Raw genomic sequence first — 23,376 nt, 5'->3', positions numbered from 1 at the left:
CTGTTAAGGCCCCAGCTATTTCCTCTCTCGCTTCCCACAGTAACCTGGGATAGATCCCATCCGGACTTGGGGACTTGTCTACCTTAATGCCTTTTAGAATACCCAACACTTCCTCCCTCCTTATGCTGTCTTGACCTAGAGTAATCAAACATCTGTTCCTAACCTCAACATCCTTCATGTCCCTCTCCTCGGTGAATACCGATGCAAAGTACTCGTTTAGAATCTCACCCATTTTCTCTGACTCCACGCATAACTTTCCTCCTTTGTCCTTGAGTGGGCCAATCCTTTCTCTAGTTACCCTCTTGCTCCTTATATATGAATAAAAGGCTTTGGGATTTTCCTTAACCCTGTTTGCTAAAGATATTTCATGACCCCTTTTAGCCCTCTTAATTCCTCGTTTCAGATTGGTCCTACATTCCCGATATTCTTTCAAAGCTTCGTCTTTAGAGCTTACAGGTTAATGGATTATTTCACATTCAACATTAATTGTAGTTAAGGAGAAACTTGTGAAACCAGGAAATATTATTCTAAGCTAAAGAAACTATGATCTGAGGTTAATATAACAACGTGCTTAACCAAATGCCACTTAACTAAGAAAAGATAATTCAGTACAACTAAATAAATGGAATTGAAATGCATCAATTCCTAATTCTAAAGGGAGTTGATTTGGGGTTTAGGTAGGAAACATGGAACAATGGATAGATTCAAACTTCAAAGATGATTGGAGAAATGACTGGGCTGACAGGACTTTATTTCATAACGTAATATACATATTTTGGTTCTTTATATATGCTTCAGAATGAGAGCTGTGTGTTCTGGAACAGGGAAGATTTATGGGTGAGGGTTGTAATACAAATATACAAATTTATACAAGAATTTGAGATGGTTGGCAAAAATCTATTTCTATTGGTCAGTAGATCAATAAAATTAGGTTTAAACTCAGGATTAGTACTTGAAGCATAAAGGATGCGGTTGGAAGGATTTTTTTCATGCTTAGGATATGGAATACTTTACCATGTAACTATTCATGCTAATTCAATCACATTTAAATTGGAATTAAATAGGTGAAAAAGGCCACAGGCAACAGCATGAAAATGAGATTACAGTTGGCAGCTCCAGTGTGGGAGTAAGAACTGGCACATGTGACTGAATGGCTTTGTTATGCACCAACATTTCGAGATTTCACAGAAAGCTAATATACACTTTTTAAACTATTACTCAAAACTCACCATCATCAAAGTTTCCGCACTGTGAATAATCTACAACTTTCTTGGTCCTAATGATAGAAAAGAAAGATCTTTTACATTTCACAACCTTAAAGTAGAGAACTTCAGAAAAAAATCCCACCTGATATATCTTTTTGAAGACCATTTTAAAATTAGACATACTTAATTGAAAGGAGTAAAATTTTGAAAATCCAAAAAATACAAGCTAACTCAAAGACAACAATGCATAAGACTAAGTTTAAAATTAAGTTTGCAATTTATTTGGATTCATTTATTTGAGAGTTAAATGCAATACTCTTAGCAGAGGCGAGATGAGTTTCTTTGTTACACAGCAAATTATGATGATCTGGAAAGTACTGCCTGAAAGAGTGGAGGAAGCAGATTTAATAGTAACTTTCAAAAGGGAATTAGATAACTACTTGAAAGGGAAAAATTTGCAGGGCTACAGGGAATGAGCGGGTTCATACAAACATACAAATTAGGAGCAGGAGTAGGCCACTTGGCCCCTTGAGCCTGCTCCGCCATTCAATAAGATCATGGCTGATCTGACAGTAACCTCGATTCCACATTCCCCCTGCCCCCGAAAACCTTTCACCCCCTTATCAAGAATCTATATACATCTGCCTTAAAAATATTTAAAAACTCTGCTTCCACTGCCTTTTGAGGAAGAGAGTGGAAGGAGAGAGCCAACTGTGTAACAGCCCGGACAACCAACTTTACCTGCAGTGCCTGTGGAAGAGTCTGTCACTCTAGAATTGGTCTTTATAGCCACTCGAGGCGCTGCTCTACAAACCACTGACCACCTCTAGGTGCTTACCCATTGTCTCTCGAGACAAGGAGGCCAAAAAGGAAAGGACCCCTAGTTCTAGATTCTCTCACAAGGGGAAACATCCTTTTCACATCCACCCTGTCTAGACTCCTCAGGATCTTATATCTTATTCAATCAAGTCACCTTGTACTCTCCTAAACTCCAGCGGATATATGCCTAGCCTGTCCAGCCTTTCCTCATAAGACAAACCACCCATTCCAGGTCTCATTCTCTCTCTTTGGCCTCCTTGTCTCGAGAGACAATGGGCAAGTACCTGGAGGTGGTCAGTGGTTTGTGCAGCAGCGCCTGGAGTGGCTATAAAGGCCAATTCTAGAGTGACAGACTCTTCCACAGGTGCTGCAGAAAAAATTGTTTGTCGGGGCTGTTACACAGTTGGCTCTCCCCTTGCGCTTCTGTCTTTTTTCCTGCCAACTGCTAAGTCTCTTCGACTCGCCACACTTTAGCCCCGCCTTTATGGCTGCCTGCCAGCTCTGGCGATCGCTGGCAACTGACTCCCACGACTTGTGATCAATGTCACAGGACTTCATGTCGCGTTTGCAGATGTCTTTAAAGCGGAGACATGGACGGCTGGTGGGTCTGATACCAGTGGCGAGCTCGCTGTACAATGTGTCTTTGGGGATCCATCTTCCATGCGGCTCACATGGCCAAGCCATCTCAAGCGCCGCTGACTCAGTAGTGTGTATAAGCTGGGGATGTTGGCCGCCTCGAGGACATCTGTGTTGGAGATACAGTCCTGCCACCTGATGCCAAGGATTCTCCGGCAGCAGCGAAGATGGAATGAATTGAGACGTCGCTCTTGGCTGACATATGTTGTCCAGGCCTCGCTGCCATAGAGCAAGGTACTGAGGACACAGGCTTGATACACTCGGACTTTTGTGTTCATGGAATGGAATGGAACACAAAAGTCCATTCCAGGTATTCATCTAGTAAACCTTCTCTGGACTGCTTCCAACACATTTACATCCTTCCTGAAATAAGGAGACCAATACTGTGAACAGTACTCTAGATGTGGTCTCACCAATGCCCAGTATAAATAAAGCATAACCTCCCTACTTTTGTATTCAATTCCCCTTGCAATAAACGACAACATTTTATTAGCTTTCCTAATTACTTCCTGAACCTACATACTAACCTTTTGCAATTCATGTATGACACCCAGATCCCTCTACAACTCAGAGCTCTGCAATCTGGCACAGGCATAATGGCTGGAATGGCTTCCTTCGGTGCTATAAGATTCTATGATTTGTCATTTTGGAATTCATAATATACCAGTGCTAACAACAATAAAATAATCTGATATCTCATTTCAAGATTTCTGAAAAACCCTGTCTTTTGATACTTGATTAGAAACTTGAATTTTGTTGATCAAGTGATAATCAGATTGCTTTTGCCATGATAATAACCTAAACCACATCTTCAATCAGAAGACCATCAATTTAATTTTAAAGAAGTTAACTACATATAAATTTACAAAAAGTATGATTGGTGCAGTACAGAAATATCAAATAAACAACATATATTCTATATTATCTAGATTATCTAGATGACCCTAGTGAGATCCTATCACTCAGCTTCAGTTTAGGATATTTTTGATATATTTGTGATATTTTGGGTCTCTACAACCAACCTTCTTAACCTAGATTATATCAGATCTTGTAGTTTAAAACTTTCCAGTATTCACATATTGGAAAAAACCTCCACAACTGCTAAACCCCACACCAGACTCATTTCTCGCTCATCCTGGCACTACCACTACCACACTCTGTAGCCCTCCTCCCACCATTGCCTAACCCTGTAACTCCTCTTTCACCACGAATGCCTCCTAACATACCACTCCTCCACTACTTGCATACCCATATCTTCCCCATTTCCTCTACATCTATAAACCCTTTTGCCCAAATTCTCTCACTCTGATACCCTTCCAATACTGTCTCCTCCAGTGCTTATGATTAAAAAAAAACTTTCCTTCATACCCCTTCCCTCACCACTTTCCTTCAACATCACCCTCTCCTTATCCCACCAATCACTTTTGTTCTCACCACCAAACTATCTGCAACCTTAACATTTTTCCTCCTTTGCCAGCCAAACCTTTGCTGCACCCCATCATTCAAACTGCTGCCATCACCAACCTCTTTTCCATTCATCACCAACCTCTGCTTTCCCTTTTTCCCTCCCTTTTCCAATTACATTTCATACCTTTCCACCACTGAAGCCAGATACCCCAACTTTCCTCCTCCCCTCACCAGTCACACATACAAATTCACACTCCAAAGTCACTAAATAAACCCCAAAGTCATTAAACCCCCGCTAAGAACAAATTTTCCATATAAAAATACTTTGCCACAGCTCCCTGCTTCATGATACATCCACTGCCAGTCTCCAAAATAATTAGAACCTTTCCCCAGCATACAAATGGATACTCACAAGCATAAAAGTCCATATTTTTATTATATCTATATACAAAATATTCATACATATTACATTGATTACAAAATTAAAAACAATACTATACATAAAAATATATGGATGACAAGAGAGTGAAAGAATTTAAATTTAACCCATTGTTTACATATTGCACATTGAAAGCTTTGGCTTCTCATGAATGGTGTTCAAAGCCTCAACTGTACTTCCTTGTTTACCAATCCTTTTATTAAAAACTCTCTTGTGGCATGCAGCCAAACCCCAAATGTCTTTTTTTCTCTGCAAACTCCCGGCTTCCCCATTTCTTCTACATGTTTTTGGGATTACAACTTGCCAAATAACTGGGTATGTAAACAGGCAAGGTATCACTTGTCACCAATTGTAGGCCTCAGGCCTCTCTAAAACCGACAATCTTCCACTGTTATAAAACAGAGAAAAACAAAACCTTCTGCAGAATTCAAGGGAAGAAACACTTTAAAGCTCATCCATAGGACAGAAAAGGGGAAGCTCCCATGCTCATAGGAATGTAGGAAGAGGAGTAAGTCTTTCAGCCCCTCGAGTCTATTTCGCCATTCAATTAGATCATGGCTAATCTGTACTCAGCTCCAATGCATGCAGTCTTGAATCAGTAATGATTGAAATCTGAAATGTCACAAACTATGGAAGAGCATTGCACCAGTGTAAGATGAAAATTGCATTTTTCTTCCTTGGAGCAGGAATGCTACTTACGGAAATAAAATAGAAAGTATGCTTGTACAGAAGACAACGTTTGAGAAGATGTGGCTGATAGTCATTAGTATCAATGAAACAGAAACTGTTTCGAGACATTCCAAGAAATATCATGCATAACTCTAGAAAGGAAGGAGGAGAGGTGACTTAATAGAGACATATAAGATAATCAGAGGGTTAGATAGGGTGGATAGTGAGAGTCTTTTTCCTCGGATGGTGATGGCAAACAAGAGGGGACATAGCTTTAAGTTGAGGGGAGATAGATATAGGACAGATGTTAGAGGTAGTTTCTTTACTAGAGAGTAGTAGGGGCGTGGAACGCCCTGCCTGCAACAGTAGTAGACTCGCCAACTTTAAGGGCATTTAAGTGGTCATTGGATAGACATATGGATGAAAATGGAATAGTGTAGGTCAGATGGTTTCACAGGTCGGCGCAACATCGAGGGCCGAAGGGCCTGTACTGCGCTGTAATGTTCTAATTCTAAAAAAAAAAGCTAAATTAAAAACAAAAAATAAAATATATTTGTTTAAAACCAACTGATAACCTAATGTACTCTGTCCACTAGGTGGCACAGCAAAACAGGATCTAGTAACACACACATTTCCTCTACGACAGAGTCCTACTCTAGCTTTGTGGACTGGGGCATCAATCGAAGTCCATTCAGAGACTGAAATGTTGCCGTTTAAAAGATAGTCAAATGCCACTCTAACTCCACTCTACCTTCCCCCTGCCCTGCAGTACCTTCCCTCTCTGATCTGTAATGTAGTAGTCATCCCTCGTCCTATTCCAATTATTCCCTGCCCCATAATCCTGCTTAACGTGAAGAGTACACTTGGTTTTGCATTCCCATTGGCAACATCACAGGGTATCAACTAACATAGATTATGTATATTGGGCACAGGGAGCACAGTATCAAAATTTGCTGAAAACACAAAAGTTGAGGGCATAGCAAACAGCAAGGGAGACTGTAAGAGACTTCAGGAGGTAAAAAGTTAGCAGAATGGGCAGACAAGTGAAAGATGCAATTCAATGCGGAAATGTGTGAAATAAAGAATTCTGAATGGATAAACAAGCAACAGGAAAATGCTGAAGGGTGCAGAGAACACAGACACCTAGGGATACAACACATAATTACATAAAAGTGAGTCCAGGTAGATTAAGTGTTACGACCGCGATGGGAGCAATGCACTGTCAATTTAGCCCCAGCACTCCACAGGTTGCAGCATATTATTAAGCTTTCACACCCAATCGGAAAACAGCCAAATTAAACACTCTAGTAACCCAGAATGAAACAGACCAAACCAGGCATCTTTAGACAACAAATTAACTATTTATTAAAAAATCTAAATATTAAACACTATTAAGATAAACCTATGTCTTATAACTTCTTATTTTAACCTAACTCCCGCATTCACACTCATACACTCAAAAACTAACAGATAACCGGGTTTAAAAGTGGAGTTTTTAAAAATTAGCTGTCTCCTAAGAATAAATAAAATAAGTAAATTTTTGTAGGTTACGTTCCTGATGGATGAGGTCTTCTAATGTGAAAAATAACCTAAGGTCACTCCAAATCTCTGTGAAGACTTCATGAAAATAGTCCTTCAGAAGACAGGCATTCAACTCTTCAGCTGCAGCAAGCATTCTTTGAATGATGAGCATAACAATACAAGCGGTTTCTTGAAAAAGGCTTTTCTTCTTTACTTAGGGAATTAGCTTGACTTGTAGCTCCTTGCAGAATTTTTGCTGAGAGAGAATAAACAGCTCCTTTCTCTGCAATTCGTCTCTCTAAACTACCTGGTTTCAGCCAGTTCCACATATAGTCAAGTGGAAACATTACCATGCAACCTCTCTCTCTCCTGCTGTTGCCCAAGGTAACAAAAATGCAGCTGTGGCACATTGTGTCTCCAGAACCTTCTCTCCCTTAAAAGTGCGCTGTTTTTAACAGTCTTAAGGGCACACACACTGTTTTTAATCAGAGGAGAAAAATAATTACAAGTCCGTGACATAAGCCACAAAACAGTTTTTTGGGGGGTTTAGAAACACGGACATTGAGTACAAGAGTAAACAGGTAACAATGCACTTTTAAAAAATTTGTTTCATGGGATGTGGGTGTCGCTGGCAAGGCCAGCATTTGCTGCCCATCCCTAATTGCCCTTAAGAAGGTGTAGGTGAGCTGCCTTTTTGAACCACTGCAGTCCATCTGGTGCGAGTACACCCACAGTTGTTAGGAAGGGAGTTCCAGGATTTTGACCCACTGACAGTGAAGGAACAGCAATATCGTTCCAAGTCAGGATGGTGTGTGGCTTGGAGGGGAACTTGCAGGTGGTGGTGTTCCCACACATCTGCTGCACTTGTCCTTCTAGGTGGAAGAGGTTGTGGGTTTGGAAGGTACTGTCAAAGGATGCATGGTGAGTTGCTGAAATACATCTTGTAGATGGTACATAGCGCCACCACTGTGCGTTGGTGGTGGAGCAAGTGAATGCCTAAGGTGGTAGATGGGGTGCCAATCAAGCAAGCTGCTTTGTCTTGGATGGTGTCGAGCTTCTGAGTAATGTTGAAGATGCACTCATCAAGGAAAGTAGAAAGTATTCCATCACACTCCTGAATTGTGCCTTGGAGATGGTGGACAGGTTTTGGGGAGTCAGCAGGTGGGTTACTCGCCTCAGAATTCCCAGCCTCTGACCTGCTCTTGTAGCCACAGTATTTATGAGGCTGCTTCAGTTAAGTTTCTGGTCAATGGTAACCCCCAGGATGTTGATAGTGGGGGATAGTAATGCCTTTGAATGCCAAGGACAGATGGTTAGATTCTCTCCTGTTGGAGGTTGTCATTGCCTGGTACTTGTGTGGTACGAATATTACTCGCCACTTATCAGCCCAAGCCTGAATATTGTCCAGGTCTTGCTGCACATGGACACATACTGCTTCAGTATCTGAAGAGTTACGAATGGTAATGAACATTCTATAATCATCAGCAAACGTTCCCAATTCTGACTTTGTGATGGAGGGAAGGTCATTCATAAAGCAGCTGAATATGGTTGGGCATAAAACACAAGCCTAGGAACTCCTGCGGCAATGTCCTTGGGCTGAGATGATTGGCCTCCAACAACCACAACCATTGACTTCAATTTGGCTAGGGCTCCTTAATGCCACACTCAGTCAAATGTTGCCTTAATATCAAGGGCAATCGCACCTCACCTCAAGTTCAGCTCTTTTGTTCATATTTAGACCAAGGCTATAACGAGGTCAGGAGTCAAATGGCCCTGGCAGAACCCAAACTGAGCATCAATGAGCAGCTTGTTGTGGTTTAAGTGGCACTTGATAGCATATGTCGACGACACCTTCCGTCACTTTGCTGATGATCGAGAGCAGACTGATGGGGCCGTAATTGGCTGGATTGGATTGGTTATGCTTTTTGTTGGCAGGACATACCGGGCAATTTTCTGCATTCTCGGGTAGATGCCAGTATTGTAGCTGTACTGGAACATCTTGGCTAGGTGTATGGCTAGTTTGCAGCACAAGTCTTCAGTACTACAGCCGGGATGTTGTCAGGACCCATTGCTTTGCTCCATCCAGTGTCTTTAACTGTTTCTTGATATCACGGGGAGTGAATCAAATTGGCTGAAGTCTGGCATCTATGATGCTGGGGACCTCAGGAGGAGGCCGAGATGGATCATCCACTCGGCACTTCTGGCTGAAGACCATCGCAAATACTTCAGCCTTTTCTTTTGCACTTATGTGCCGGGCTCCTCCAACCCAATGATTAGAAACATAGAAACATAAACATAGAAAATAGGAACAGGGCCACAGAATAATTAGGACACCCCAATGTGAAAAAAGATAATAAAGTCTTTGAGAGCTTACAGTGTACATTTAACACTATGATACCAGGAATGGGAAACTATAGTTACGAGGATTGACTAAAGAAAGGTATTGCCACCATTTCCATTGGGGCTGAGAAAGCCAAGAACAGAATTAAAAGGTTTTGAAAAAAAATTATGAAAGCATGGAATGCTTTATCATTGTGAATGAATAAGGAAAAGCCCACTTTATTCTTAAAATAAGTACAGATATACATTTGAAGCAGGGGAAGATACAGGATCGGGCAGAAAGCAGGAATTAGTTTTAGATTGCTCTGAAAACAGTCAGCAGGCACAATAAGCCTCTTCCTCTGCATAAACTTTTATGGTTCCCTTATAAAAGAATTTATGAAATTTCCTTCAATAACAGTTTGTAGTACAGAATTCCATATTGTAGGTACCCTTTGTATAAATAAATATTTTCCAACCGCTCATTTAATTCTTTTTCTGGTTATCTTAAATTTGTGACCTGTTATTTTACTGACCAATGGAAACACCCAGTGCTATTTACCCTACCACAGCACTTCATAGCCCTGAAGAGTTTGAGCAGATCACCTCCTAACTTTCTTGACTCTAGGGGGAAAATAGGCCCAAGTTCTCAGGTTTCTCTTCACAACCGTCACTGCTCAACCCTAGTAATGCCCCTAGTGATTCTATGGGGCACCTTATCCATTGATTTATGGCATTCATACAAGAACATGCTCACAACTGCATTCAATAATCCAACTGCAGCCTAACATACTTATCATCACTTTCCTGCTATGTATCTTATGCCTCTACATACAGAAGCCAAATGGATAAAGTAGTAAAGACAAAAGTGGAATCCTAAATGGTTCACCATTTAGAACCTGTGAATCTGCACATCTGCTCCTCTACTTGATTCAAAACCTACACATTTAAAACATATTTCCAATCTTATTCCAAAACATAGGACTTCACAGGTTTTTACATTGAACTGCATTTTCCACCTATCCGCAAACCTATCTATGTCCTTCTAGTCTTTCACAATCCACAGTACAATTTACCACACTCATCAATTTTGTGTCAATTGTTCTTGCTTGCTAATTCCAGATAATTCATCTGTATAGTAAATAAGATCAGCCCCAGCACAGAACCCTGCGTAACACCAGTTACTACATCTTTATCACAAATACTTTCATAGTAACTATTATTCAGTGCTGCAAATAACTGGCTGTCTGACTTTTTGTTGCTAACCCAGCCTGGGAATTACATACCTGTCAGCCTAACTTTGGTGGTGGACAAATGATAGGAAAAAATTTTGAAGGACAGTATAGATTGTCATTTAGAAAGGCACGGATTAATCAAAGACAGTCACCAAGGATTGGTTAAGGGAAGGCCTTGTCTGACTAACTTGATTTAATTTTTTGAGGAGGTAACAAGGAGGATCAATGAGGGTAGCACATATTTCATGTAGGCTACATGGCTTTTGACAAGGTCTCACATGGCAGACAGATCAGAAAATTAAAAACTCACGGGATCCAAGGGAAAATGGCAGCTTTATCCAAAATTGGCTCAGTTTAGGAAGCAAAGGGTAATGGTTGACAATGTTTTTGTAACTGGAAGGCTGTTTCCATTGGGGATCGGAAGGACTAAGGACTAGGTCCTTTTCTTTTTGTGGTGTATACATACATATATATGAAAAACTTAATGAGCACTTTGTATTGGTGTTTATTCAGGAAGAGGATGTTGACAAAATATTAGTCGAAGCGGAGATGGTAGAGGTTATGGATGGTGTGAAAATTGATAGGAAGAATGTACTGGAAAGGCTGGCTATGCTTAGAGTGGATAAGTCACCTGGTCGGATGGCCTGCATCCCAGGTTGCTAAATGAAGTGGGAGTGGGGATAGCGGAAGGGCTTGCCATAATCTGCCCTAGATACAGGGGAGGTGAAAAAGGATTGCAGAGTGGCAAATGTGACACCCTTATTCAAGAAAGGGTTTGAGGACAGTCTTAGCAACTACAGGCTGGTCAGTTTAACAGCAGCGGTGGGTAAGACTTTAGAAATAATCAGGGGGAAAAAAACAGGCTCTTGGAGAGATTTGAATTCATTAAAGAGAGCCAGCACAGATTTGTAAAAGGCAGATAACGCTTGACTAATCTATTTGAATTTTCTTTGAAGTAACAGAGAAGGTTGATGAAGGGAAAGCAATGGATGGTGTCTATATGGATTTTAAAAAGCCTTTGATAAATTACCACACAAAAGGCTGGTTTACAATATTGAGGCTCTTGGAATAGGAGGGTCAGTGTCAGCTTGGATAAAATATTGGTTTAAGGACAGAAAACAGCGACTCGTGGTAAATGGTTGTTTTTCAGACTGGAGGATGGTAGACAGTGGGGTTCCCCAAGGTTCAGTGCTAGGACAATGGCTTTTCTTGCTATATATATATTTTTTAAAAATGACTTGGATATTGGAATACAGAGTAAAATTTCAAAATTTGCCAATGATCCCAAACTTGGAGGTGTGGCGGATAGTGAGGATGATATGAACTGCCTGCGAAAGGATGTTTAGACTAGCAGAATGGGCAGACAAGTGGCAGATGGAATTTAATAGAGAAGTGTGAGGTGATGCATTTTGGCAGAAGGGATAGGGAGAGGCAATATAGACTAAGTGGCACAGTTCTAAAGAGTGTGCAGGAACATATTGAGAGAGAGGTTAGCAAAGCATATGGGATCTTGGGCTTCAAAAGTTGAGGCATTGAATACAAAAGCAGGGAAGTTATGCTGAACCTTTATAAAGCTCTGGTGAGGCCACAACTCGAGGATTGCATTCAATTCTGGTCACCACGCTTAAGGAAGAATGTGAAGGTCATTGAGAGGGTGTAGAAAAGATTTACCAGAATGGCTCCAGGGATGAGGGATTTTAGCTACAAGCTTAGGTTGTTATCCTTGGAGCAAAGGAGTTTGAGGTTTACAAGATTATGCCAGGTTTAAATAAGGTAAATATAGAAAAGATGTTCTCATTAGCTGATAGAACAAGAACTGGGGGACACAGATTGAAGGTTTTGGACAAGAGTTGTAGGGGGAATGTGAGGAAGAATGACTGATAATGATCTGGAACTCACTACATACGAAGATGGTGGAAGCAGAGACAATGAATGATTTCAAAAGTAAACTAGATGGGCACTTAAATAAACTCGCACAGAGCGGGGGAATGGGACTGATTGCATTACTCTACAGCGAGCCGGCATGGATTTGATGAGCCAAATGGCCTCCTTCTGTGTCGTAATGACTCTATCATTCTATTCCTTGATGGATGGATTGGAGAGATGGGGACAATGGCTACAAACAACAAATTCTGGCAGATACTGAAGGGACAACCTCTCTATTAATCACGTGTAACAGAAACTTTTGCACACAGAAGTTATTACAAATGTATTGCACTATAATAAATTGGCTCTCACGCCTGCTTCCCCTCCCAATACTCCATCCCCCTCGCCCAAGTCTGTCTGTCTGTCTGTCTCTCTCTCTCTCCCTTCCCCATTTCCCAATGTTCCCCAGTCATACTTACGTCCTAACAGGCCTGGCCATCACAGCTGCTTCAGAAAAGCTGAGGTTTGGGTAGAAACCATCAAACTGCAGCAAAATAATAAACAAACCGCTCAATAGCCCGCGCACCCGCCACCCTCACAGCACGCATCAGCTCCCAGCCACACTTTCGCCATTCCGGCTAAACACACTTCTTCGAGAAAGAATTACAGAATAAACCATGAATAACTTTAGAAAAATACTCAGACATATTAAGTATAAACAGCTGAGTTAGTTATCCCGTTGTACATATTTAGATTGTAGCTCAGCGAATCCGCCATTGGAGGCTGCTTTTTTTTTGAGAAGCTGCACTGCAGCTGGTTTCCGTTGCTGGGGAAGCTGTTAGAGGGCTTCAGCTAAAGGTAATGGTCACATTTATTAAATGTCACATCTGTATAGTTACTAATTTTAATTGTACCTTTTGTTCAATATTTTAATAAGGAAAATAATATGATTGGTATCCTTCCATCTACGAAAGATGATGGACACGCAGCAAACAATCCATTTAGGTGGGGTGTCCTCTTTTGGTGCACCTTTGCTGTGTGAAGGCCAAGAATAAGGAAAATAATATAATATATAAAACAATATGGAGTGTTTTTAAAGGTCTTAATTACATGTACCACTGGAGTCTGGGTGTTTTGGTTGTTGATAACTACTGTTCAGATTTGTACCTGACGTTCTAGCTTTGTAAAGTAGTTCCTACGTCAGAGACCACTTCTACAGGAGTTGCAGCTTTCCACACTACATATATGTTATAAATAAATAAATTGACAACAGGAAGAATTGTGGAGAGTAGGGCTGCTTTAAGATTGGTATAGGTGGCTGTTCTTTCCCACACTAGAAAGAAAAACCCCTGGAAAGGATGGCATGACCCCTGAAATAATCAAGAGTGCCAAGCCTGCTATACTCCCAGCACTCAATGAACTGCTTTGCCTGTACTGGGATGAGGGAACAGTACCACAGGACATGCGCGATGCCAGTATCATCACCCTCTATAAGAACAAGGTTGACCGCGGTGACTGCAACAACTACCATAGAATCTCCCTGCTCGGCATAGTGGGGAAAGTCTCCGTTTGAGTCGTTTTAAACAGACTCCAGAAGCTGGCGGAGCGTGTATACCCTGAGGCATAGTGCGGCTTTCGAGCAGAGAGATCTACCATTGACATGCTGTTCTCCCTTTGCTAGCTACAGGAGAAATGCCATGAACAACAGATGCCCCTCTATAATAAAAGCAAAATACTGCGGATGCTGGAAATCTGAAATAAAAACAAGAAATGCTGGAATCACTCAGCAGGTCTGGCAGCATCTGTGGAAAGAGAAGCAGAGTTAACGTTTCGGGTCAGTGACCCTTCTTTCTGGCAGCATCTGTGGAAAGAGAAGCAGAGTTAACGTTTCGGGTCAGTGACCCTTCTTGGGTCACCCTTCAGATGCCCCTCTATGTTGCTTTCATAGATCTCACCAAAGCCTTTGACCTCGTCAGCAGACGTCTCTTCAGACTACTAGCAAAGATCGGATGTCCACCAAAGCTACTAAGTATCAACACCTCATTCTATGACAATATGAAAGGCACAATTCAGCATAGCGGTGCCTCATCAGACCCCTTTCCTATCCTGAGTAGCGTGAAACAGGGCTGTGTTCTCGCATCTACACTGTATGGGATCTTCTTTGTACTGCTGCTCTCACATGCGTTCAAGTCTTCACAAGAAGGTATTTTCCTCCACACAAGATCAGATGGTAAGTTGTTCAACCTTGCCCGTCTTAGAGCGAAGACCAAAATACGGAAAGTCCTCATTAGGGAACTCCTCTTTGCTGACGATGCTGCATTAACATCCCACACAGAAGAGTGTCTGCAGAGACTCATCGACAGGATTGCGGCTGCCTGCAACGAATTTAGCCTAACCATCAGCCTCAAGAAAACGAACATTATGGGACAGGACGTCAGAAATGCTCCATCCATCAATATCGGCAACCACGCTCTAGAAGTGGTTCAAGAGTTCATCTACCTAGGCTCAACTATCACCAGTAACCTGTCTCTCGATGCAGAAATCAACAAGCACACGGGAAAGGCGTCTGCTGCTATGTCCAAACTGGCCAAGAGGGAAAATGGCGCACTGACACGGAACACAAAAGTCCAAGTGTTTCAAGCCTGTGTCCTCAGTACCTTGCTCTATGGCAGTGAGGCCAGGACAACGTATGTCGGTCAAGAGCGACGTCCCAACTCATTCCATCTTCACTGCCTCAGGAGAATCCTTCGCATCAGGTGGCAGGACCGTGTCTCCAATGCAGAAGTCCTCGAGGCCGCCAACATCCCCAGCATATACACCCTACTGAGCCAGCAGCACTTCAGATGGCTTGGCCATGTGAGCCGCATGGAAGATGGCAGGGTCCCCAAGGACACATTGTACAGCGAGTTCGTCACTGGTATCAGACCCACCGACTGTCCATGTCTCTGCTTTAAAGACGTCTGCAAATGCGACATGACGTCCTGTGACATTGACCACAAGTTGTGGGAGTCAGTTGCCAGTGATCACCAGAGCTGGCGGACAGCCATAAAGGCGGGGCTAAAGAGTGGCGAGTCGAAGAGACTTAGCAGTTGGCAGGAAAAAAAGACAGAAGTGTAAGGAGAGAGCCAACTGTGTAATAGGCCCGACAACCAATTTTATCTGCAGCGCCTGTGGAAGAGTCTGTCACTCTAGAATTGGCCTTTATAGCCACTCCAGGCACTGCTCCACAAACCACTGACGACCTCTAGGTGCTTACTGATTGTCTCTCGAGACAAGGAAGCCAAAGAAGAAGATAGGTGGCTGTTCTTTCCCGCACTAGAAAGAAAGCATGTTCCCTCAGCTGTTGATTTAGTCCTTTTCCCATTGTCCATGGGTAAGCTACTACTTGTCACTCTGCAGCTTCTCTCCCATTTTCAACAACCACCAACTTATATCTATATAGTGCCTTTAATGTAATAAAACATCCCAAGGTGCTTTACAGGAGCATTATAAAACGTGTGACACTGAGCCACAAAAGGCGATATTAGGTCAGGTGACCTAAAGCTTGGTCAAAGTGGTAGGTTTTTACAGTGTCTTAAAGGAGGAAAGCAAGGTGGAGAGGTGTCTGGAGGGTATTCAAAGCTTGGGGCCTAGGTAACTGAAGGCACCACCACTAATGGTGAAGTGATTAAAATCAGGGATGCTCAAGAGTCCAGAATTAGAGGAGTGCCGACATCTCGGAGGGTTGTGGGGCTGGAGGTGATTACAGGGATATGGAGGGGTGAGGCCATGGAGGGATTTGAAAACAAGGACAAAAATGTTAAAATCAAGACACTGTTTGACTGGAAGCCGTTGTAGGTCAGCGAGCACAGGGGGATAGGGGAATAGGACTTAGTGCGAGTTAATACACAGGCAGCAGGGTTTTGGATGACTTAAGGTTTATGGCGAGTAGAATGTGGGAGACCTCCTCCCTTGTCGACAAATACCTTCTTGCTGTTTGTTTTTAATTCATTCATGGGATGTGGGTGTCGCTGGCCAGGCCAGCATTTATTGCCCGTCCCTAATTGCCCTTGAGAAGGTGGTGGTGAGCTACCTTATTGAATCACTGCAGTCCATGGGAGGTAGGTGTTAGGTAGTGCTGTTGGGAAGGGAGTTCCAGGATTTTGACCCAGCGACAGTGAAGGAACGGGGATATAGTTCCAAGTCAGGATGGTGTGACTTGGAGGGGGACTTGCATGTGGTGGTGTTCCCATGCATTTGCTGCCCTTGTCCTTCTAGTTGGTAGAGGTCTTGCTTGTCCATACTTCTGAAACTTCTTCAGCTACTTCATCAATGACCTTCCTTCCGTCATAATGTCAGAAGTGGGGATGTTCGCTGATGATTGCACAATGTTCAACACCATTCGCGACTCCTCAGGTACTGAAGCAGTCTCTGTTGAAATGCAGCAAGACCTGGACAATATCCAGGATTGAGCTGATAAGTGGCAAGTAACATTCGCACCATGCAAGTGCCAGCCAATGACAACCTCCAACAAGAAAGAATCTAACCATCTCCCCTTGACATTTAATAGCATGACCATCACTGAGTCTCCCACAATCAACATCCTAGGGGCTACCATTGACCAGAAACTGAACTGGAGTAGCCATATAAATACCATGGCTACAAGAGCAGGTCAGAGGCTAGGAATCCTGCGGCGAATAATTCACCTCCTGACTCCCCAAAGCCTGTCCACCATCTACAAGGCACAAGTCAGGAGTGTGTTGGAATACTCTCCACTTACCTGGATAGGTGCAGCTCCAACAACACTCTCAAGAAGCTCGACACCATCCAGGACAAAACAGCCCACTTGATGGGCACCCCATCCACAAGCATTCATTCCCTCCAATACCGAAGCACAGTGGCAGCAGTGTGTACCATTTACAAGATGCAATGCACCAAGGCTCCTTAGACAGCACCTTCCAAACCCGTGACCTCTACTAACTAGCAGGACAACGGCAGCAAATGCATGGGAACACCACCACCTGCAAGTTCCCCTCCAAGTCACACACCATCCTGACTTGGAACTATATCGCTGTTCCTTCACTGTCGCTGGGTCAAAATCCTGGAACTCCCTTCCTAATAGCACTGTGGGTGTACCTACCTCGCATGGACAACAGTGGTTCAAGAACGCAGCTCACCACCACCTTCTCTAGGACAATTAGGGATGGGCAATAAATGCTGGCCTGGCCACATCCCATGAATGAATTTAAAAAAACTTTCTTACTCTCTAGTACTCCGACTCATAAGCTGAACAAAAAGGCTGGTTATGAAAGAAACAGGGAAATAGGATTAGATTAAATAACTCCAGTTGAAGAGGTAGCAATAACATGCAGGCCTGTGCTGTAATTACTATACATTGAATACAGGGGTGTACGGCTCCTTGACTAAGGCACTGGAAAGCAGGGAAACTGTTGTTTTATTGATGTTCACTGTAATAGTTGTTGTCAAATAAATCATAACACGTTAAACTTCCCTATTAAACTCCGTTATTGGGAATGATTGCAAAAGTGTACTCTAACCGCTTATAAACCACTGTAATTTCACTCAGATTAAGATATTATGTAATACCTAATATAATCATATCTAAGTATCCATTAATTCGCTATCCTTGAAATAAATTAGATCTCTATTAGATACAGCTTTAATTCTGCAGTAATGGGTTAGGACTGTTATCTGTTCCTTCAATGGACCTTAAAGGTCATAGGAATATTCATTTAGTTGTAATTTTTTTCTTAAACCATCTGTTAAAAATACATTTGGTAACATAAATGGCATATCAGTTATCATTCACATAATACTTAAATCACTTTATTGTGAGTCGTATTATTGTCAATGCAATTTGTACGCTTCTCTATACACAACACCTGGATTATTTTCAACCTACTCATATTAATCTCATTTGGTCTGATCTTTGAACTACTTGCCAATGTTTTTCCATTTTCTCTCTAATTTTTCCCAGTTACGCCACAGGCAGCCTTCCAGTATGTTGGATCCCATCAGTTACAAAGAGAGACGAAGTCCGATCGTAACTTTTAGAAGCTTTATTGCAGTATGTGATTGTTACATTACAAGGATAGAAAAAGCAAAACAAAGAATATGCAAAAGAACAAAACAAAAGAACATGTGCTCACTACAGCAAGCCTTTCTTATAGTTATTCAAAACAAAACTAGTAACGCACCCCCCCCCCCCCCCCCGTTTCTGAGTCGTTTGCAGACTTCTGTTATCAGTGCATGATTGGTTCATTCGTCCCAGCGTTTTATTTTTGCATTTTATTTCAGTAGTTTCACATCCCCCCTCCTTGAACTGTTAGGCTGATTATTAAACAATAGGCTACTATTAAGCTATCTGCAGCTGTCCTGTTAGCTTCTGCTTGTTATTTTTTATAAATTGGCTCCACAGCTCCACAGTTAGTTTGTTAGTTGATTAGCTTACTTTTGATCTGTCCCCACAGTCCCCCCTTTGATTCTTCAAACTTTTTAAGAATCATTCCATCAATCCCACCTAAGTGCCTTTAATGGTCTCTACTTGTCTAGAAACAGCCTTCAACACCTGGAGGGGTTGCGCTTAATACGTTGCCCACTTGTGCCACAAGAGGGGACGGTGGGACCTCTGTAAGGGCATAAGCTTGGCAGGGGTTTCAGTTACTTGTTTACAACAGCACTTAATGAGCAAAAACGTAAAATACAAAATTATGATTATAACAAAAAAGATCAAACCCTGTACCATTGAGGTCCCTATTGAGCCCAACCACCCGGTCGCCCAACCCCATAAAGTTCTCTATCAACGTGCATTTCCCTGGACACTCGATTAGTTCCCCAAAGTGGAAAGGTTTGGTTAGCCAAAAGTAAGCAGATACTTAAAATGCATGCAAAGAGGATAATAAAAATTCTGAACATATTGACAAATTGTAATTGTCCTGATAGCAGGTCGGTGTTTAGTCACGGGACGCTCGCTTGACGTGAGAGGCGTGTATCCAGGCTTTCTTCCTTTCCACCTTAACTGCTGCCTGGGTGGTCAGTAGCACCTGGAAAGGCCCCTCCCACTTGGCGCTCAGTGGTTCTTTATGTATTTTCTTCACGTAGACCCAGACTCCCGGGACGATGTCGTGCCCTCCTGGTGGGTCACCGCAAGCTGCCGATACCTGCGAGGAAGCAGAACTGATAGCATTTGTTAGGTTCTGACAATATTCTAGTAGAGCGTCACTCATCAGCTGACAATCAGCTTTTCGCAAATCAATTGTTCCCAGCAGAGACATGGATCTCCCTGTTATTATTTCAAATGGACTCAGGCCCGTAGTTCTGTTCGGAGTCACCCTAATACTGCACAGACCTATCGGCAATGCCTGGGGCCATGGTATTCCTTCCTGGTGATGCTTAGATAGTCGTTGTTTTAGGGTCTGGTTCATTCGCTCCACTTGGCCCGAGGACTGTGGGTGGTGAGGACAGTGTAAATCCCACGTAATGTTCAGTAGCCGACAGACTTCCTGACAGACTGCGCCTGTAAAATGAGTCCCTTGGTCAGAATCAATGCTGACCAGTACTCCCCATCTGGGGATGTAGTCCTTCTACAAGACCTTAGCGATGTGATTGGCCGTGGCTCTTCTGGCTGGGACGGCCTCTACCCATCTGGAAAATCTTTCGACAATGACGAGATGCCAGTGTATCCCTGGCAAGGTGGGAGAGTGATATAGTCGACTTGCAAGTACTGGAATGGGCCTGCTGGAGCAGGAGCTCTTAGTTGAGGCATTATCGTGGTGGGCCCTGGATTGTTTTTCTGACAGACCACACAGCGGTCAGCCACCAGCTGGGCGTGTTTTTTGAACCCCCGACCCCACCAGCTGTTCTGGAACCGAGCCATCATCTGTTGTGGGGCCAGGTGCCCCCAGGAGTGAATCTGTTGGGCTAAAAAGGGCATCAGCGCCCGTGGCACGACTGGTCTCTCGGTGTCCCTTTGCCTCCAGATGCCGTCTTCACATAGCTTGCTCCCTGCTTCTATCCAGGTCCATTTTTCGTCTTTGGGGCACTTGCTGTGCATCACTTGTAGGTCTTGTTGCAAACTGGGTATATTCAGTTTACATATTTGCATCTGTGCGTCCGGGGAGTCACCCTGCAAGACGGCTCCCTTGGCTGCCTGGTCGGCTAGGGCATTCCCCTTCGCCTCTACGGTATTATCCTTCGTATGAGCTTTACATTTCAGAATGGATACCTCTTGTGGCAATTGCATGGCCTCGAGCAAGTCTCGGACCTCTTTCCCGTTTCGGATAGGTGTACCAGCGGTGGTGAGAAATCCTCTTTTGCACCACAGCTGACCAAAGTCGTGAGCAACTCCAAAGGCATATCGTGAGTCCGTATAAATATTAGCCGTCTCTCCCTCTGCTATCCGACATGGCCTGTAATTCGGCCTGTTGGGCTGACATCCCCGAGGGCAGACATCCCGTCGCCACAACTTTGTGTAGGGTTGTCACCGCCCATCCTGATTTCTGGGTACCGTTGTCAACAAAGGAGGAGCCGTCTGTAAAAAGGATTAAATCTGGATTGTGCAATGCCTCCTCCGCCACTAAGCTTACTTCCTCTGTCTCTCTCATAGCCTCCATGCAGTCATGCTCTTCCCCCTCTTGCTCCCCAGGCAACGGGAGCATTGTTTCTGGGTTTACCGGGCTGGCTCGGACTATATGGAGGTTGGGGGTCCCTAGGACCGTTGTCCATCGGGTCCATCTGGCTGCTGTCACTTGGGATACTCTATGCATGGACAGCAATGTGTGGACGGTGTGTGGACACTTGACTGTTAGCTTTTGATCTAATACCAGACCTGCAGTAGCCATGACAGCTTGGCATGTGGCTTCCATGGCCCTTAGGCAAATGTCCCATCCTAGGGCCACGGTGTCCAGTTTTCTCGAATAGTATCCAATAGGTCTCTGTTGGTCCCCATGCTCCTGTGTCAATATGGCGGTAATGTATCCCTCTTTGTCATGTACAAACAGGGTAAATGGTTTCCCGTTGTCGGGGACTCCCAGGGCTGGCGCCGAGCACCAGGCCTTTTTTTAAATTCTCGAAGGCCTCTTGTTGGGGTCTCAAGGGTGACCACTTCCTTCGAGGCCCGCTTCCCTTTCAAGAGATCATTTAACGGTTTAGCCAATTGTGTGTAGGAGTCGATCCAATTTCTGTTGAAGTTACACAAACCCAAAAAGGACCTAAGCTCCTGGATAGTGGTGGGCTGTTTGGCAGCCCGGATGGCTGTGGTCCTGTCCTGGGTAAGTTCCCTCTTTCCTTTCGAAATCTTTTGTCCCAGGTACACAACCTCTTCTTGGGCTATTTGTGCTTTGTCGATACTGGCCTTGTGTCCTCTCTGATGAAGGTGGTCCAGCAGGGTACGCAGGTCTTGTTCGTGTTGTTCTTCCGTTTCAGAGACTAACAGGATGTCGTCCACGGACTGGATGACCGTGGAGTGCATGGGAGGTAATTCCCTCAAATGGTTTTGTAGGGCTATATGAAATACCGTAGGGCTGTTGTGGAAACCCTGTGGCAACCGGGTCCAGGTGTACTATTGTTGGTGAATGGTAAAGGGAAACCACGGTTGGACCTCGGGTGCCAGTGGCACCGACCAGAATCCATTGGCCATGTCGATAACAGAGAACCATTCATGCTTCGGCTTCAGGGCATTGAATACTGTGGAGGGGTCAGCTACCAGAGGAGCCTTTTGATCAATACACTGGTTAGCCTTTCTATAGTCAACAGTAAGCCGCCAGGTCCCGTTTGGTTTCCGTACTGGCCACACAGGGCTGTTGGAGGTACTGTGCGTTTTAACCAGCGCGCCTCGCTCCTCTAATTGTCTAATTACGGGTAAGATTCCTGCAATAGATGTTGGACTAATGGGGTATTGTTTAGTACAGGGCGGAGCGGATCCCGTAAATGTTGCCGGTTCCATTTGAAGTGACCCACAATCGTTCTTATCCTGAGCCCATATTGGGTGCTCCCTCAGCTCCTCCTTCTTCGGACTTCTGATAGACCATGTTACCTGGCCGCCTTCAAAATGCAACGAGGAGTTCAGCTGGGTAAGAACGTCCATATCCAGAAGGGCCTGGTCCACCGAACCTATCCAGACTGGTGTTATCAATTCGTGTGGACAAAGACCAATGCGTATGGGCTGAGTTTTCCTGATCACCAACCCATGGCCACCAGCCCTGTGGGCGATCTTAACTTTACCGTCCATTGGTATAGAGTTCCCGTATCGTTGAGTAGACATGTTAATTCGGTCCAATAGGCAGTCTATGTCTTGATCGCCCACTCTCGCGGTTATATACAATCCATCTTTTCTTTGTTCTATTAGTGCCAGGAGGGGCACCGAAAGGGCGAGGGAGGGCTCCGCTAGTTTTTTTTCGCACCAAGTAATGCCAGTATCTACTTCCGTTGCTGGGGTGACAACTGTTTGAATTTTTCTAGGTCATTGTGCTCAGGGGAGAGACCTGGTCTTGGTGCTGGATTGTATCCTTGCCATCCTCTTCCCCGTCCCTTTGCTCTACACATCTTAGCCCAATGGCCTTCCGTCCCGCAGTAGTGGCATGCCCCGGGTCGCCTATCTTGCACCTTATCAGGGCCTTTGGGCGTTCAACCCGCCTGCAGAGCTCGGAGCTTTGCTTCCATGTCCCTGTCCAGCTGACTGCATCGATCAATCAACTGCGCGTAGGTTACTCCTGTGCCTTCCCACTCTGGTAAGGTTATCTTCAGCATCTTGGATAATTCTGGTTTTAGCCTCGCAACAAAGGCAGACTTCAAAGGCGCAAAACGGGTATCGTCCAGATCCTCTGGAGCAATGTCCGTTATCCCCGAGGGTTCCAGCCAAACAGATCTAAATCTCTCATCATATTCCCGCACCTCTTCGGTACCTTTTTGCTGACCGGCTGTAATTTTATTCCAGTCCGTCTTTGAGGGACAGAACGCTCGCAGCCACTGACTAATCGCAGCCCATCCGGCATCTAGTTGTTGCTCGTCCTTGCCCAAAGTAGTTTGGACCTCTCTGTTCAGTCTTCGCCCTGCTCGCCCGGGCATCATCACAGTCAAAATCTGTACCCCGTCCCATGGGTGGAGGTGGTAAATTCCCTTCAGATGTTCCAACTGTTCCCATGTCTTCTGACCCCCCTTTTTTGGGTCAGGCAATTCTTTGGACCATTTATCAATTTTCTCAGGATCCGCCGGGACATGCATCCAATAAGTGTTGTGCTCAGACCAGATCACCTCGTTACCG

General features: G+C 43.9%; 2 protein-coding genes across 7 annotated transcripts in view; one reads left to right on the top strand and one right to left on the bottom strand.

The window, feature by feature from the left end:
* rad51ap1 (RAD51 associated protein 1) overlaps positions 1-12,745 on the bottom strand; it is a 94,115-nt gene extending 81,370 nt beyond the window's left edge. The window contains exons 1-2 of one of the 2 annotated variants that reach the window (XM_068059097.1): positions 12,596-12,745; positions 1,230-1,276 (exon numbers count right to left, since the gene is read on the bottom strand). In XM_068059097.1, coding sequence (XP_067915198.1) covers positions 1,230-1,276; positions 12,596-12,615 — 67 coding nt within the window. In that variant the 5' untranslated portion in view covers positions 12,616-12,745. The remainder of the gene's footprint in view (positions 1-1,229; positions 1,277-12,595) is intronic. The other variant, XM_068059098.1, reaches the window with a different exon arrangement.
* Positions 12,746-12,879: 134 nt separating this feature from the next.
* The window catches only part of ferry3 (FERRY endosomal RAB5 effector complex subunit 3), a 75,516-nt gene continuing 65,019 nt past the window's right edge, over positions 12,880-23,376 (top strand). For 4 of the 5 annotated variants that reach the window (XR_010977649.1, XM_068059093.1, XM_068059094.1 and 1 more), the window contains exon 1: positions 12,881-12,974. The gene's annotated coding sequence lies outside the window, so the exon portion shown is untranslated. Of the gene's footprint in view, positions 12,975-23,376 lie in introns of all 5 variants that reach the window. The other variant, XM_068059096.1, reaches the window with a different exon arrangement.

The sequence above is a fragment of the Heterodontus francisci genome, chromosome 27, assembly GCF_036365525.1.
Source record: "Heterodontus francisci isolate sHetFra1 chromosome 27, sHetFra1.hap1, whole genome shotgun sequence".
In the NCBI taxonomy this organism is placed as follows: domain Eukaryota; kingdom Metazoa; phylum Chordata; class Chondrichthyes; order Heterodontiformes; family Heterodontidae; genus Heterodontus; species Heterodontus francisci.
The sequence above is the reverse complement of the archived record's forward strand: the minus strand, read 5'-3'. Positions and strand labels throughout refer to the sequence as shown.